The sequence below is a fragment of the Gordionus sp. m RMFG-2023 genome, chromosome 3, assembly GCF_954871325.1.
Source record: "Gordionus sp. m RMFG-2023 chromosome 3, tfGorSpeb1-WG-v2, whole genome shotgun sequence".
Taxonomy (NCBI): domain Eukaryota; kingdom Metazoa; phylum Nematomorpha; class Gordioida; order Chordodea; family Parachordodidae; genus Gordionus; species Gordionus sp. m RMFG-2023.
Window position 1 is genome coordinate 1,495,108 of NC_088777.1, and position 17,894 is coordinate 1,513,001.

At 32.5% G+C, this 17,894-nt stretch overlaps 2 protein-coding genes across 2 annotated transcripts; both read right to left on the reverse strand.

Annotated features, from left to right (window-relative positions):
- Positions 1 to 309: 309 nt before the first annotated feature.
- On the reverse strand, positions 310 to 7,400 carry LOC135925940 (uncharacterized). Its single transcript, XM_065461538.1, has 6 exons — positions 7,363 to 7,400; positions 7,165 to 7,312; positions 6,424 to 6,633; positions 5,283 to 5,388; positions 592 to 1,604; positions 310 to 438 (listed from the first exon to the last, which is right to left on the reverse strand). Exons 1-6 carry the CDS (start codon positions 7,398 to 7,400, stop codon positions 361 to 363), a joined length of 1,593 nt encoding a protein of 530 aa, XP_065317610.1. The 3' UTR covers positions 310 to 360.
- A 5,003-nt stretch (positions 7,401 to 12,403) lies between these two features.
- On the reverse strand, positions 12,404 to 13,878 carry LOC135927637 (carbonic anhydrase 1-like). Its single transcript, XM_065463754.1, has one exon. The coding sequence runs from the start codon at positions 13,847 to 13,849 to the stop codon at positions 12,728 to 12,730; it is 1,122 nt and encodes a 373-aa protein (XP_065319826.1). The 5' UTR covers positions 13,850 to 13,878; the 3' UTR covers positions 12,404 to 12,727.
- Positions 13,879 to 17,894: the final 4,016 nt, after the last annotated feature.

Sequence of the window (17,894 nt, forward strand, 5' to 3'; positions counted from 1 at the left end):
TAACATATCACCTTTGATTTTCTAATCAGGAAACTTTACATTTCCCTAAAGGGAACAAATACATTTCAAATTGATATTTTATACGTTAACGGAATGAACTAGATTTTTTAAACTGCATAAAATGAATGCTTATAATATTTCGTAGAGTATTGAAAACCCTTTAGATTTTAAATGGTAAATTATAAATCAGTGCTAATATTTTATACTTGTCCTTGCTCACAACAAAATTAACTAATTTAGCGATATATTAAGGTGCTTAAAATTTAAAAAATTAGAAATAAATTATTAAATTATTATCATAGATATAAACGGAAACCACTAAAATATAAGGAAAATGAAATTAAAGAAATTTAAATTATTTCAAATCTGATTGGAGATTTTGGCTGAGATATATTCGATTGGTTCTTCTTTCTTCCACTTTTCTCCTCGCGCAAATTTCTTAATTTATTTTTTAAACAAAAAAAGAAACGTATAGAAGTATATCATAGATAATTTAAATAAGTTGTATAAGCAAAAATTTCAACTATAAAGCGTTATAATCCCGAATAGACTTGCTCGTTAATATTTGCCAATCAAATAAGTTTATAGTACTGTATTCGCGGCGGAAACTTTCCCATTGGCTGAGACAAAATAAACGGGCCGCTTGTTAGTCGATTGGGTGGGCCTTCTGTTAGATCCCACGTATTTATCACGAAAACACGTGTGGTTATTTTCGTTGCATAGCTTCAAATTTTCTAGCGCGGTTAATTGTCGGAGAGAGATTTTGGCGGGTTCCTTCATAATCAACCATGTCACCGTTTCGCTGCAGGGCGGAGCCGTAAACGATCCCAGGTATTTGTAGAAAGGAGTGTTAACGTTACCACGCCAAATAGTTGCCGGCAAGAGGAAGTTCAGGCTGAAACTGGAGTTTATAGGGAATTCGGACTTCAACTCATTTTTGCTCGATTTCAGGGAATCGGTTATGGCTATCAAATTCTTTGGTTCTGGCACGCCTGCATTCGATCCTTCGATTAATTCGTAGAACACTGCCACCACAGCGAATTTATCTTTATTCCCGATTCGACTCCTATGCACTAAATGGACTTCTAACGGGTAAAATCGGCCGTCAATCGAATGTTCCGAGCCCACCGCGCTTCCACCGCCTACGCCCCAATGAAAATGTGCTTGCACGAACTCGTAGGCTAGCGGGTTCCCACCCCCTAGTTTTAATTCGATGAAAGGCAATATACCGTCTACCTTTAAAAGCAACCCATAGCGGGTTCTCTCTATTCTCCAACGGCCAGTGCGAGAACTCTCTAATTTATAATCCCTGAAGCGCAGAGAATAATTCTCGAAATCGGCCATGATGGCTTCGCTCGTTCTAATATTGATCGGTGACTGCATAGAATATGACGGTGATTCTACTATGCCACCAAGATTATTGGTGATTTTTTCTGCCGCGAGGAGCGTTCGAGTGTAAGGCACGTTAATACAACGAGGGTAATCTTTACCCCACGTTTCTACTTCTCTATACGAAAAGTCGACATCGCCCCGAACTAGCCATATGTTATCGCCGCGCGTTAAATCGTTATAAACGTGAACTATTAAGGTTATAAATAATAATCCTAATTTAAAATTGATAAAAAATAGGATATTTTCCATTTTAATTTATTTTTTTCAAAAAACAACAAACAAAATTTGTTTTTTTTAAAAAAAAAACAGTTACAAATAATACATTAAAAAATTTAATAATATTGTGTTTCCTATAATTTATTTATCTATCTTTTTAAAAAAATTTCTATCTATTTCTTTAATGTTTATTTGATAGTGTAATTTCGACCATCTGGCCCTTCCCCTCGGGGTGGGACAGATATCGACGGAGTTTTCGTGGAGTCCGAGATGGTCATAAAGGGGACAGGCGGACCGGATTTGACTGTAGGTTTAGTCGGATAATCTCCAAAATCCGGACGGGTTTATCGTAACACGAATTTTTTTATTTTACACAATTGGTAATCCAAAAAGAAAGAAAAAAGAAAGAATTAATTTAACATGATTTAATCTACGATGAAATGTAATCATAAAGCGTGATCGACATTAAAAATTTTTTAATGATCTTAATTTCACTTTTCGGAGTCTTTATATAGTACCCCCCCCCCCCTTTTACAATCAATCAATGTCATGTGTGATCGTCAATCTCGAAAACTGGCTAAAACCAGTTTTTTAGGATAAAATCGTAAACAGGGGCTCGGTATAAACGAATGAAAATTATAAAATATTTTAAAAACACAACACTCCTCCCCGCTTAACCTTCTACTACCGCCGCAACGCCGGATCAGGGGAAGATTACAGGTTCTAAATAAAAAATTAGTTAAAATTACTAAAAGGAAGAACGGCGTACGCCGTACATCTAACTTAGCGGCGGTGTTTCAGTCCAGGGTTCATTCAATTTGACTCACAAAAACATTCTAACAAAAATGAACGGGCATAGCCGCACCGCGGTGTCAGGGCGATTAGGTTTTTTTAAATATTTTTTCCATCGATTTCTTAAACTTAATTTGATAGGTTTTATAATATTTTATTTTATTTTTTTTTTGCAAATATTTAATTTGCCATCTTATAATTTTATTTTAATCCTTATTTTAATTTATTTTTTGTCATTTTTAATTTTAATTTTTCTTATTTTTTTTTTCAATCTTTTTTTCTAGGAAAGAAAGAAAGAAAGAAAGAAAGAAGAAGAAAGAAAGAAAGAAAGAAAGAAAGAAAGAAAGAAATAAAGAAAGAAAGAAAGAAAGAACAAAATCTTAATAGAGTGGTTTTTTTTACTAACTCACTTGCCATCCTTCCTTATTAATTTATTAATAGGGAAATTAATATAAGTTAATTGAGAATAACAATTGATTCCTGATATCTCCCATCCTTTTAGGGTTAGGTTGCACTCTTAGTTCTTCTAAAGAGTAGACACAGCTGTTTTTAGAAATTTTTTTTTTTACTCTTTCAAAAAAAATTCACGCAAAAAAATAATTAACTCGTTGTTGCTGAAAATAACATTTCTAAAAGGCCCCAAGTCTCTATAGTTCTTAATGAAGTTTCTATGATGAGATATTTTATCAGCGCCATGTTTAATTATTAGTTAGATTTTATAAGCTTTAAGGATTGGTAGATTGCTTATAAGATGTCATATTTAGGGAAAAAAAAATAAAAAATTTGTTTAAAAATAGTCACTCTCTTTGAATAATTTAAAATTGTAACCTCCTTGAGATTGCCATTTTTCATAGCTCTTTTAACCAATTAAAATTAATTAGGGATTTAGCCGCTTTCCCAAATAAGCAGTTATATTGAAACCATCCACAATGACTATTTTTGGGATTTCCTGTTTTCCGCTATGCCTAATGAATCCTAATTTATATTTGATGGCGCGAAAAATGTCTACACGTGTGAAGTACCAAAACATGTGTTTCCCTATATCCCGGGCAGAGCCTTAATCAGGAATTTCAACTGGGTGGGGAAATTGTTTAACACTCATAGAAATTTTTTTTCCTATTTTTTTTTTTAATTAAGAATTTTTGTAAACGACGATTTTTCTTTTTTAAAATTTCTAACATAAACGAATTAAAAGCTAAATTCTGTATTTGTTATTTTACCCGCCTAAGTCACAAATACTAAATTTTGTTATTTTCGTCGATCTTAAACTCTCTTTAGTCTAGAGAATGAGGTCTCACAAAAAGCCTTTGATTCACGATGATGGGCTTCTGAAGTTAGCATTTATACACATCTTTAAATGAAAGATGGAGTTATTTTTCTTGTACATATTATTTAACCATTAAACTTCAGCAGCTAAATAATCATTTTGCTATTTTCATTTTCATGACGTAACGTTTTCCCCATATTTAAGTTTGTTGATGATGATTCTAATGAGACCATTTTATCTGATATAAAATTGTTAGAGTCAAAGGATGTAGGAGGGGGGGGGTGAGGGAGGGAATGTATTAAAACATAAGAGAAGATTGTAGTCATCTCGTGCAGATCTGTCTAAAAAAATGATCTAACAAAGTAATCAAAAATTTTATAATAATTCTTAAAGAACTCCAATTGAAGCCCCTTTCACAATCAAATTAAATCTTGAAGATTTGTCAGCCATAATACGTGCCCTTTTGATGATTTCAGAGGGATGAGGGTAAATTTTGATCATAAGTTTCTCAGCTGTATTTCTCATCAAATCATAAAAAATTATCACTTTTTCATATTTTTTTTTCAATAAATTGATCGTGGAATCAAATACAATTTATAGCATCCACTACATTAGTGCCTACTCAACTGTGAATATTTATTTAGTGGATCTGTTGTTACTAATACCTTGAGATAAAAGTCCAAGGGCTTCGACTGAATCGTGATGCGGAAAGATCTGAGTTAAGAGTTATGATTAGAAAAGTAAAATAATACTTCACCAATTAGCCTAAAAATTCTTAGAAATGATACGAGATTATTTCTAAATGATCAGCCCCCTGTGGATTAAAACTCTCTCTGTATATTCACAGGATACGGTTAAACACCTAAAAAAATTATACTCATACATTAGATAAATCATGAGATGCAACATGTGTTAGTAGCGATGTATACTAGTCCCAAAGCAGAGTATGCACCACTCCATTTCGGCCTGAACACATGGTTTGCGCATCACGTGCTTGTCATATAATATTCGATGAATTAATATTTAATTCATAAGTTGCTTTGAAAAATACGATTAGTTAGTACCTTTAGACAGAAAGACATTGTAAAATTAATGATTCCTTATTAAATTTTCCTGGATTATAACTCCACGAAAAAAATTTAACGAAAGTTTTAAATAAAATATGTTTTCTAATTTGTATAAATTAATTAAATAATATTTTTAAAAAAAAATTTTTTTTTCGAGAGGGCCAGGTTTGGCGTCCTAAAAAATTTGGTGAGGGGGGAGATGGGCTCCCCCCCTGGCTGAGGCCCTTATTCCAGTGGATTGATGTATGCTCATCAGGCCACGAGTTATTTATAACAGAGGTAAACCGAGGTTCGAGATGTAAAAGAACACCTGCTTTGAATATTGAATCTTGTATTATTTTTATTAATTCTTTCGCGCCTCGCATATTAGTACACATTCAGGAAACATTGGAGTGGGTATCTAGCTTTAGAATCGAACATTATCCCTCATCTTTTTACAGTTGTAGAGTTAGAGATATATGTCTAGATAGCCAAAGCATATCAAAATTTCTTATTTGTCAAAAGATATTTATTTAATATTATTGGATGAGCTATTAACCATACGTCACCTGATTTATCCATTACCAATGAAACGAAGGTTAGAGTACACTGAGGTGTCTCATTGCTCGAGAGTAGATAATCGACAGAGCGCGATGCGATTGCAGCATCCCAATCCTTTCGTAAATTTAGAAAATAGATAAATAGCGCCAAAGGAGTGTTAACAGAACCAGCATAACGAAGACATTGTTTAACATGGCGTCCTCAAAAGGGTTTAATTAATTTCGAGAACTAGATTTTTATTTTTTAATCATAAGCCAAGACCGCAAGGTTTTATAACTAGCCATTTTTGGTGAAATTTTAGGTTGACTAATATTCTCCAATATCGATTTAAATTATTGTTCCATTTTTTTTTAGAAGTGTAGATGGAAATAAATGGCACCAAATGATCTGAAAGCAGAATTGTATTTTTGGGGAATATTAAAAAAAAATTCTTTCATCTTCTCTTCTCTTTTCTTTCTTTCTTTCTTTCTTTCTTTCTTTCTTTCTTTCTTTCTTTCTTTCTTTCTTTCTTTCTTTCTTTCTTTCTTTCTTTCTTTCTTTCTTTCTTTCTTTCTTTCTTTCTTTCTTTCTTTCTTTCTTTCTCTTCTTTCTTTCTTTCTTTTTTTCTTTCTTTCTTTAATAAAATGCCCTGATGAGAAGGTAAATGCTTGAGAATATCTTCTTTTGCCTTGAATTCAGATTGAACAGCTGTTGTTAAAAAGCCCTATTCATGTAGATTTTATGACACGGCCCTATTAAGATTATAACCAAAAATAACATTATGCAAGCGTCAAAGATTTTGCTCTTAGCTGGCAGAAATTCTTGGACATATATTCGCTCGCCAGATCTCGATGCCTACAACAATACTATTTTTTAGCCGGAATCTTGATCGGGCCGTTTTGAAGAATCGGCCGGCTTTTTAGCAACACTAGATTAATCGGATTGTGTTCCAGGTAACCCAAAGAGAATGAAGATTTTATCTTTAATCACACGAGGAAAAAAAAGAAGATCAATATAGTTTGGGAAAGAAAAATTTTTAGTTGAGTATATCCTATAATTTATAAGGGGGCAAATTTAGTTGTTGGGAAATTCGAAATGATTGACATATACAGTTTTAACTATTTAACTGATAGGACCCGAACCCGAATTAAGTGGGTATCATACAAATACCCAAACATTGAGATCGAGATTACAATTGGATTTTCTATATTTTGGATGATGTCCTTTATGGTTAATGAGCAGAGTAAAGATTGGATCGAGTGAATCCACTTGTTGTATTCCTTGTGCCGATGAGATAGTTTGATTGGCATATCGTAATATGACAGTGTTCAATTGCTTGACCGGATATAGTTGAAATAATCTGGGTAGACTTCTCAGAATCTTTGGATTGAATAAAAATTAAGATTTAAAGTATTGAAGGCATTTTTTTGTGTCAAGCTTAACGAATGCATGTTTCTGAAGGATCGTTATCCAAAGTACTTCCTGCCGCGTGGCTAGCTGTATCGCTTCCCCATTTAATGCGCCAAACCCTAGGTTTTTTTATACGCTCGCATATAATTTTTCGAAATAATCCTTCTTATGACTTCCCCCTATTGCAATTGGGCGGAAGCATTGATCTCGCTATTGAAAAGTAATTAGCCTGGTTCCAAAGAATAATGAAATTAATAGAAGATTTACAGATATCAGTCAATGCTTGCAATAAAATCAGAGAGCAAGAATTGTCTATATCTATATGATCACGGAGATACACAGGCCTGATACCATCCAATCCCACAGCTGATGAGAGGAAATCTGGAACATAGTTTTTGGACCTATAAGTCAAATTTTATTTTTTAATAAGTAACGAATTGTAAGCATTAATGTACATGATTATCGACATATACTATACTTATTATATTTGCATGATCAAACCTCTTTTACATCAAAATTAGGCGTTCTAGGCCTCCGTTCCCCGCTATACGTCGGTATGATGGACTCATCCGTCGCTAAAATAAAGGATATGTGACTCCCATATCTTTGACGCTCCTCAGCAGTCCTAGACCATTGGAATAGAGATGACCTTCATTGCACGCATCCTAATTTATGCGTGCATTTTGTTTAAACACTTACCTTTTAATCTGTGCAATGCTCATCGCCTTTAAAGTCATCTCCCATGAATAAAGAGGGGTTAAAAACAATAAGAAGTTTCTAACTCAGAATTTTTTTATATTCATTCACTAATAAAAGATTAAACTATCACTCTTTGGGCAAAACAACTTTGGCCTTCTTAACATATCGATAAGTTCAGATCATCATCTATGATCGCCTTCCTGATATTTCAAGGGGGCAGACTACCTTAGGCACGATCCTCTAAATCCAATGATCATAAATCTCCGTCTATAGCCATGACAAAGTCAAAAAAACAATCAATCAATCAATCAATAAAAACTCTGAAAGACCTCCTATTCAACTTAATGATTCTGCCAGTTATGTCCTTGTTCTTATTTTTTTTAATATTGCCGTTGAAAGAATGAAAGAAAGAAAGAAAGAAAGAAAGAGAAGAGAAGAGAAGAGAAGAGAAGAGAAGAGAAGAGAAGAGAAGAGAAGAGAAGATTTTTTTTTAGTTATAGCATAAAAAATTTATTTGGTATATGTATGTTACTTTTTAAATTTTTATAAATTTAATTAAGTTATATTAGTTATTTTTTAAAAAAGTATAAAGGAAAGATATATACATATAATTATATTTTTTTTAAAAAAAAGAGATGAAAAAGAAAATTTAATTAGCGGAACGTGAATATTATTATATAAATTAAAGCCTTATCAAATTTTATATATTTTTTTTTTTCTAAAAAAAATCTAGTTTCTGGGTTTATAATGAACCGGGGTATAATGATCCATTTTTCGATACGCAATTTTAAATAGAAAAACAAGGCTGTGGGTCATGTGTCTTCAACACTCATTATTTTTTTGTATAGTAATAACGAAAACTCTTTGTCCATATTCTTATATCCCTTGTGGTGCCACCATTTAGATTCACGAAATAAATCTATATTGAAAGGTCGATTTGATCGTTAATATAACTCAGAGATCTACAGGCCCGGACCTAAGCCCGACCCCTGTTTTTTAAATATACCCGGTCCGGGCCTGAAATTTTTATGAAAAAAATATCCTTTGAGAAAGAGCCAGAGCACGAAAGAAAGAAAGAAAGAAAGATAAGAAATCGAAAGTAATTTAGAAAGAAAGAAAGAAAGAAAGAAAGAAAGAAAAATCTGGAGCCGGGACTTGAAAATATAAAACCCGGGTTGGGCCGAGCCGAAAAAATAATTTGAAAAAATCCGGGCCGGGCTATGCAAGTAGTACCTCTGCAGATGTCTGATACTAACTATAAGTATACACTATAAACACTATATAAGTTATGTCGCAATACAAAATTAATTCGTAGTGACACATCAGCTGTTCTTATTAATATTTTCTTACCCATTTTCTTAATTTTAGTTTTGCCATTTTTCTATATTCCCCCCCACCCTCTCCCCAATGTCTTATACGCGTTTATTCGAAACTGCATCCTTTGCATCGGGATCTACTTAGACTATTGGTTAATAAATGGTTGATAATTTTCCAAATTTCGATTCTTCAAAATCAGATCGAAAATCATTTATTGGTTCTTTCCTATATTTTGAATTTATATATTTTGACATTTTTTGGACCATCTTCTAGAATACGACTAAAATCCGAAACAGCTGATTAATCCGAAATTAAAGCTATGGGAATAAAATTCCAGAAAAGGAAACCTTCTTCCTTTTTTTTTTAGATGAGCCGATTGCTAGAAAATGGATAATATTTGACAATTATTTTCTCCCCGACCGATTAGAGATTTTCTTAATTTTTTTTTTCTAAAATAAATTTTTCCCCGAGGATTAAACTAATTATGTTTGTTAAAATATATCGCTACCAATAATTTATCTTAGCACACCTGGTTATCACGCTTATTAACGTTCAGCGTTGCAACTCTATATGTCAGCCTTAATCATTTCTTCGGGGAACCAATCGCCTTTGTCTTTAAAAAAATACGCATAATTTTGCATTTTATTAGTGGTATCAATAATATTTTTTAAAAAAAGGCATTGCGCATGTCTGTGAAGATTAGAGTTTGCGCGACGACAAATATAGTAATACCTAGACTGAGCATGCATTCATTAAAAGTGCACATCAACAAAAACAGCTGGCGAACGCCATTTTGATTACCCACGTATCGTTATTAAACGTTTTAAACGAGAGACCAATTTATTTCCTATGCTCTGACACAAACTTTATTAAAGAATTGCCTGATGAATCGAGATAATAAGAGAAGCAAAGTTATCAATTTAATAGTAGTTTTTTTTTAACACGAGAATAATTACTTAAGTTACCAAAAGTGGCGGGTCCCAGCTGATTTGCATTCAACGAACGCTTTCACACCGCATTATCATGAACGCATCTGTCTACGTATTATTATATGTCATTGGACCTATGATGGCATTTTCTCGTAGTGCTCTATATATAATCGGCGCACAGGTCAGGTCTAGTTATGGCCACGCTTATCTTTGCGTTTTTTTCGATAGAATTTTGCGAATCTTTCCATTAAATTTTTTTTTAAATATAATGTTTTAAACCACACCTTAAAATTAAACAAATTTACAATCTCATCAAAATCAAAATATCATTTTCTAAAGACCAAATTTTTTTGTCATTTTTGGCACTCAAAATTATATTTGTTAGCCAAAATATATTAAATAATAGATATTAGACGAGGCTTGGCATTAGCATCGAAGAAGTGTTTTTTAGATGGACAATAACTTTTTTTTTGTCATTAAAATACGTCACACTTGGGGTAATTGATCGACACCTTGTCTCTCTAATCTTCTATGAAAATTTCCCTAAAAGAACGACTCTTCTATTATTATCAACTTATTCTAATCACTCATATGAATCTGGCAAATTAGTTTCAGCGCAAAAAAAAATAAAATAACTGACTGGTCCTAGCTTTTACCTTCCCTACTCAGGTATGGGCCAGGGTTTATTCGTATCAATGTTAGCCATAATGGTAATATCATTAAACATTATCCAGCATTTATTCCAGTCAACTTAGCTTTAAAAATAATTTGATAATAATCGCATTACAATTATACAAATACAGGGCCTACGCAGCTGAGGTGGGGGGGGGGAAGGGTTTTTATGAATTAATGATATCGATTTCAAATTTTCCTTGGGATTGTATTTAACTTATAATTTTAAAAATTTCCCGCGAAACTAAAGTAAAATATTTCTAAAAAAGGAATAACATCGCTCAGTTGTTGATTGAGACTATTGAGAATAGCTGAAAGCATTATACAGGAACTTAAGGAAATCAGTGCAAATGCAAATGAAGGAATTTCATAAATTAAGAGAAGTCATCGTTAAGATCAAAGGCAGTGCTCTAGGAATAGGAATTATTTGCCTGCCTCGACTCCCAGCAAAGCAAGCCCATCGTCGTTCCAATATTAATATAGGATCAGTCGATGAATACTATAAGATGAATCTTTTTCCCCTTCTTAGATACCTTATACAGCTCAAATAAATGGGAGGTTCTTTAATTAATCCAGGTGCCACTTATAAATCTGTTTAGGATGCCTTTGTAAATTTATGAATACATTGCAATAATTCTTAAGAATATTTTCGCGCATTAATCCTATATATTTAAATAATAAAGAATGATGTGCCTAGGATGGAAAATCTTATGAAGTTGGGATCTAAGGATTTCAGGGGTTTCTATCTGCAGTATTTGTCTATGAACTTTTCGATACATTAATTTTATAATGATTCATTTACACCGATTTTATACGTTAGCGTCAAAATGTGATTTTTTTTTCCCCCCGCCATGTGTTAATTTCCCAACTTTAAATCATTTTTTAGCACGTGACCTTTTTAAAATTTCAAAAAATATCTGTTATTATACCGGAAATATATTCTAATTATGCTAAGATAACCAATCTTATGAATTGTCGATAAAAAAAAAACTGATAAAAATTGTAATTAAGATTGTTGGGCAAAATTGTTGAAATTCATAAAAAGGAATATACATTTACTACGTTAAATTTAAATTTTTATACGCTCAAAAATTGATTTTTTAAAGTTGAAAAAAAAATAAGACATTGCCGGAAAAAAAACACATTGACACGCTAACCAATCAGTGTTGTTAATCGGCTCGATTTGAGACGATTTTTAAAAACGACTAACTCAACATTTTATCCAGAAGAATATTGCGCATGCCTGAAGATTTTGCTCATGGAAGGAACCAAGGTTTAGAACATATATTCTTGAAATCTCGAGGGCCTGGGCAATATTTTTCTAGCGAAAATATTGAGTTGGCCGTTTTTAACTCAAAACGAGTCGTTTAACAACACCACTTAACCATATACATCAAATATTTTTATCATTCATTTACGTTTGAATTTGTGTAATAGATAGTGTCAGTATTTTATAGTCACTAGCAATTAATTAATTCGTGAAACTTGATATATTTTTAAATAACATCTTCCCCCTTCCCCCCAGGGAATTCATGGGTACGGACCTCTACTCAAAATGTTTGATATTACAGCACGTATACCTAAGAGGATAGTAAAATATGGATCATCAATATAGTTTCACATTAATATAAGGGGCACCATATGTTTATTGTTACCAACTTTAACTAACTAAACACCGTTGATTTTTTTCTAGAAAGGAAAGCTAAAGCTCCCTAAAGGGAACAAATCAATTGAGATTTGGGCATTATTGATAAATTGAGAAAAATGTTAATGTTTAAATATTTCAAAGAACATTTGGAAAAAAACACAGATTTTTGGTAAACGCGTTTTGTTCATGCGTTGCGTTATTACAAAATTAAAGCCAATAAAAATAGGTAAAAATCGACAAAACATATGTTGCAATGAGTTTTAAAAATAAGCGGTATACGATTTGTAAAAATCGTGGAGAATTTTTTCTTAAATATTATATGAAATAATTATCTCTGATTTTTAAGCATTTATCCTTAAAATTAATCTTTAAAAAACTGACTCAGCTGTAATTTAGGCTGGCGTTAAGTAAAACGCTACGCCTTGAAGATAACGCTAACGATGCCTTATTCTCAAAAATTTAACTAATAACGCGATTTATTTTGTATTCGAAATTTATAATGTATTATAATATATTTTAAAAAATAATTTATAAAATATGAAAAATAAATTATGAATTAGAAATTTTGAAAACCTTTTAAAAATAAAATGAAATGAAGAAAGAAGTAAATACAACATCTCGTAATATTGATTTTAAATCAGATTGGAACATATGGCCGAGATATATTTTGATTGGTCCTTACATTTTTCTCCTCGCGGTAAGTTCTGAATTTTTTTTTTTTAAAATTAAGAATAGAGTATTATAGAAAATTTATTCAGATGAGTCGCTAAAGGCAGGAATTTTTTTTTACTTTCCAAAACTATATTGCACCAATAATAATTCCGAATAAACTCGCCATCGATAATATTTGCCAATCATATAAATTTGTTATAACAGCAGCTCGCCCATTGGCCGAGACAAAATATATGGGTCGTTTGTTAGTTGGTTGGGTGGGCCTTCTGTTGGATCCCACGTATTTATCCGGAAAACATGTGTGGTCCTTTTCGTTGCACAGCTTTAAATTCTCCAGCGCGGATAACTGTCCGAGAGAGATCTTAGCGGGTTCCTTAATAATCAACCAGGTCACCGTCTCACTGCAGGGCGGAGCCGTAAGCGACCCCAGGTATTTGTAAAAAGGAGTGTTCCCTTTAGTCTGCCAAACACTTTCAGGTAATAGGAAGTTCAGACTGAAGCTGGTGTTTATCGGGATTTCGGACTTCAACTCATTTTCGCTAGATTTGATGGCGTCAACAATGGCTCGCAAATTTTTTGGCTCCGGCGCGCTTTCCTTCGCTCCTCCTTCCTTTTCGTCGATCAATTCGTAGAACACCGCCACCACCGCTAATTTCTCTTGCTTCCCGATTAGACTCCTGTGCAACAAATGGCCTTCTAACTGGTAAAATTGGCAGTCGATAGAATGTTCGGAGCCCACCGTGCTCCCCCCGCCTACGCCCCAGTGGAAATGGGCCTGCACGAACTCGTAGGCTACCGCCTTCCCATCCCCGAGCAGCACTTCTATGAAGGGCAATATACCGTTTACCTTTAGCAGAAACCCGTAACGCGTTTTTTCTATTCTCCACGTACCGGTAACCGGACTCTCCAATTCGTAATTCCGGAAATGGAGAGAATAATCCTTGAAGTAGGCTTTGATGGTTTCGCTCGTTCTGATATTTATCGGTGACTGTACGGAAAGCGAGGGCGATTCGACGCTACTCAGATTACCGTTGCTTTTAGCCGCGAGCTGCGTTCGAGTGTACGGAACGTTAACACAACTGGGGTATTTTTTTCCCCACGTTTCTATGATGCATCCTTCCCTGTAAGAAAAGTCTATATCCGCTCGGACACCCCATATTTTATCGCGCGTTAAATCGCTATAAACGTGGATTATTATCGTTATTAATAATACGAATTTGTGATTGATAAGAAATCCAATAATTTTCATTTATTTCATTTAATTTTAAAAAAATATTTAAAAAAAAAAAATTAAAATAATATTTTTTAACCAAAATTTAAAATTTTTTAGATTTTCTTTTTACTAAAATTTTTTCGAATTGTCAAATTTTTTTTTGTAAATCTAAACATATTTTTTAAATTTAATTTTTTTATATTTAATTTTTTAAATAGAAATAAACATTTATTTATATATATATTTTATTTAATTTTTTGCGGTAATATTATTTAATTGTCAAAATTTAACCTTTTTAATCTTAAAAATAAAAGCTTTTGTTTATTCTTATATATTTGCAACTAAAGAAAAGACATGTGAAAGAAAGAAAGAAAGAAAGAAAGAAAGAAAGAAAGAAAGAAAGAAAGAAAGAAAGAAAGAAAGAAAGAAAGAAAGAAAGAAAGAAAGAAAGAAATGAAAGAAAGAAAGAAAGAAAGAAAGAAAGAAACTTTTTAAGACACCATTTTACCTAAAACGATTAAATGATGGACAACCAATATATCTTATAAAATCCATAATAATATCAGATCAAATATTATTCCAAATGATGAAAATGACCTTGATGAAATATTTTTTTTCAAATTATATCAAATATACACTAGATAATATTTTTTATATTTTCCTTGTGGAAGGAATTGGTTGGGAAAATAAAAACTAAATTTTTATTAATTTATCTATAATATAAAATAAAAAAATTTTTATTTTCTAGAAAATTTGAAAATCAATAGATTAATTTATGTACATTTTTTTTTCTTCTTTTAAGCGAAAACAATTATAAATTTTGTCGTGACAATACGATGAGACTTGTTCAAAATCGCGCATGCTCAGATCTGAGTTCTGACCATTACTTAATCCAAGGTATAAAACAAAACCAATCTATTGAGATTTAAAAATCTCTTGATAATAAAATCGTTTGGCCTGTGGGGAAACTTTTAAAAATCCAATTTAACCGGAAACGTCATCTAGCATGGTTAGAGCAACCTATCCTGTCGATTTCAGACATTAGTCATAAACTTTTTGTGCATAATCCTAATTAAAATTAGAATATCCATTAAGAGTAGTTTTCTGAGGTTCACTGCTGCCAAATTGCTCGAAATTCGCGATGTGAGTACACTCGATGCCTAGCGAAATACATTTCCGGTCAAATCAGATGTTTAGAATTTTAAAATCGTCCACAATAAATGATTTTAAATATTAATTACACGCCCTAAAAGATTGCGTTTTAAGTCATTTGTCAACACGTTGAGTTTTTTTTTTCAATATTAATCTAAGCGGAAGGATACTAATTTTTTTTAACATTATTTCAATATTAATTTAGGGCGGAAGGACACCATCTTTAAAAACTTTTTTTTTACGAAATTAATTTAGGCGGAAGGATACTAAATTTCCAAAAAAAAAGAGAAGACTCCATATTTATTATTCGCGTTCGTTTTTTTTTTAGACAAACATAAAAGAAATTTTAATTCGGTTTTTCCTATTCACCATTTTCTTCCTTCTAAAGCGAGATGTATCACATTCCGTGCCTAGTTAAGAAGTTCTGTCCAAGTTGCCCCACCGGTCCAGATTTTTTGTCCGGTCCGGCTACGAAAAAACCCTACCCGGCCCTCCTTTAAATTTTTTTGTTTTTGTACTAATTTTTCGGGCCTTTACATTTATTTTTTCACCAATATTAATTACTCTTGTGTCTCGCCCTCTACGGCTAGATTTCTATAACAACCGTCTATAAATATCGTGTTTGGACATCCGTATTGTGTATTTGTAAATTGGAACTTATCGTAAGTAACCAAAATAATTTTTTGTGAATTTATTATAATAATTATATATATATATATATATTTAGTATTTTAGTTAGACACATCTCTTAAAAATACAAAGAGATACATATATTGTAACTTATTTTATTTTAAATTATTAATCCAAAGTTAGCTCGAAATTTTAATACCCTAGGATGTCCTACCCAGCTCATTATAAATCGGAATACATAATTTATTTTATTATTAACCCCATCCCCCTTCTCTTCCTATATAGTTTTAGTTTATTCGATCGCCCACTCTTGACGCGTCAAAAGGATCGGGACTTTCTGCTGTTTGAACGTTCCGTCGAACTCCTCTCTTTCGAAGCTACGAACTACGGATGTTACCAATTTTGAATTTACTATAAACATGGATATTGGGGTGTTACTGAAACAGTTCCTAGACATCTTTCAGAGCTACGTGTCTCTTGTTACATAGTCCCTCCTAGTGTTGCTAAACAGCCAACTCAATAGTTTATCTAGAATAATATTACTCAAGCCCTGAAGATATTGCTCATAGATGGCCACAAAGGTTTAGAACTTCAATTAGCGAAATCTCGAGCCTTAGGACAATATTTTTCTGGCTTAAATATTGAGTTGGCCGTTTTTAAAAATCGCCTCAAAACGAGCCGTTTACACTAGCCCCCTCCCTTTTCTTGTACATGCTTCTTGTTGTAAAGATTCTAGTTCGGTAAAAATGGGCGATTACCTTTATCTACACTAGGAATTATCGAAAGGACCCCCCCCCCCCCACCAATCAACATCGCCATAAAGAAGGTCTTTCAAAATAGCCAACATACTCATTACTCCCTAGGAACCTCTTTGGTGTTCTCTAAACAGCCTTAGGGTAACGGCCCTTATAAAATGATTCTAATCTCATGATGAGTTGATGGGTTTCACAGCTTGCATTGGAATTCCACGTAAATCGACCTGTTCTACTTCTTTATTCCATCCGAAAAAAAAACAAAAAGTATTTTTTTTAAAAACAACGAGGTGGGGGGGGGGGGAGGAAAATTGTCATCTAATATAACATAATATTTATCGCATTTCGTAATTAAAATTAAGGTTAAAAAAAAAGAAGCGAGATTGATTTGTTTTATCTATTCCTATTATCACAAATTCAATGAACTGAATATTGTTTTTTTTAAAAAATATCTTTTTTATACGATTAATACAAATTTAAAAATGTTTTTTGATTTCAAAATTGAGATAAAATTTTAAAAAATTTAAAATTCCCAAAAAAATATTTAAAAAAATATACGATATTTATAAAGGACAATTTAAACACATGAATATAAATTACCGGAATTTTTAGCAAATTTATAATTAAAAAAATCGATATTCATTACTACACTATATTACATGAACTCATTAAGCGTTCTCGAAGATACAAAAATTTCGGTAGTCTTAATAAATGATTCTATTTAATCATTTTGGCCCAGAAAAATATCGCCCATTAGCCTCGACATTTCGCTAATATAGATTGTCCCAAACACATTCGTGCCATCTAAGAGAGAGCGAAACCTTCAAGCTTGGAGTAATATTTTGCCTGGAAAAAATATTGAGTTTTATAGTTTGTTTTTAAAAAATCGGCCAAAATCGTGCCGTTATAACAACATTGCATTCCGATCCTAGATCGATTCGGATATTCATTTGTGAAGTTCTACCCTGTCCATCCAGCCCCCCCCCCCTAGGGCTTCTACCTACCCACCCTGAATTTACATAAATATGTTACACCAGAGACGGATCGGATCAACTAGCTTTTACAATCTCAGGGCACTCCTCAAATTTTTCAAGGGGGATTTGGGCCCCTGCGCGACCCCCCTCCCCTTTCATCTCTCCCTTTATAACGCTACTCTGTTATACATTCGGTTCATAGACATTATAACAAAAATGCAAAATAATACTTAAAACCAATAAAGTATTTATTACTCCTCATAAAAAATATAAAATAGTCGATAATTATTTATTTTATTTTTTTTAAAATGTTTGGATGAATTTATCGGCATCGAAGCACGTATTTTGTATATAGTTATTTTTTTATATTTACCCATTATTTGAGAACGTCATAATGCCGAAATATGGCGAATCTTCGTAATCGCTCATTATCGCATTTCCGGTTATATATATTCAAAGATTTTGCCTAAAATAATTATTCTTAGAAGTATCATGAAATAGTTATAACTACTTCGAATCATGGTGGATGGGATCATAATCTTGAATTAGATTTTGTTCTAATCTAAAATGAGA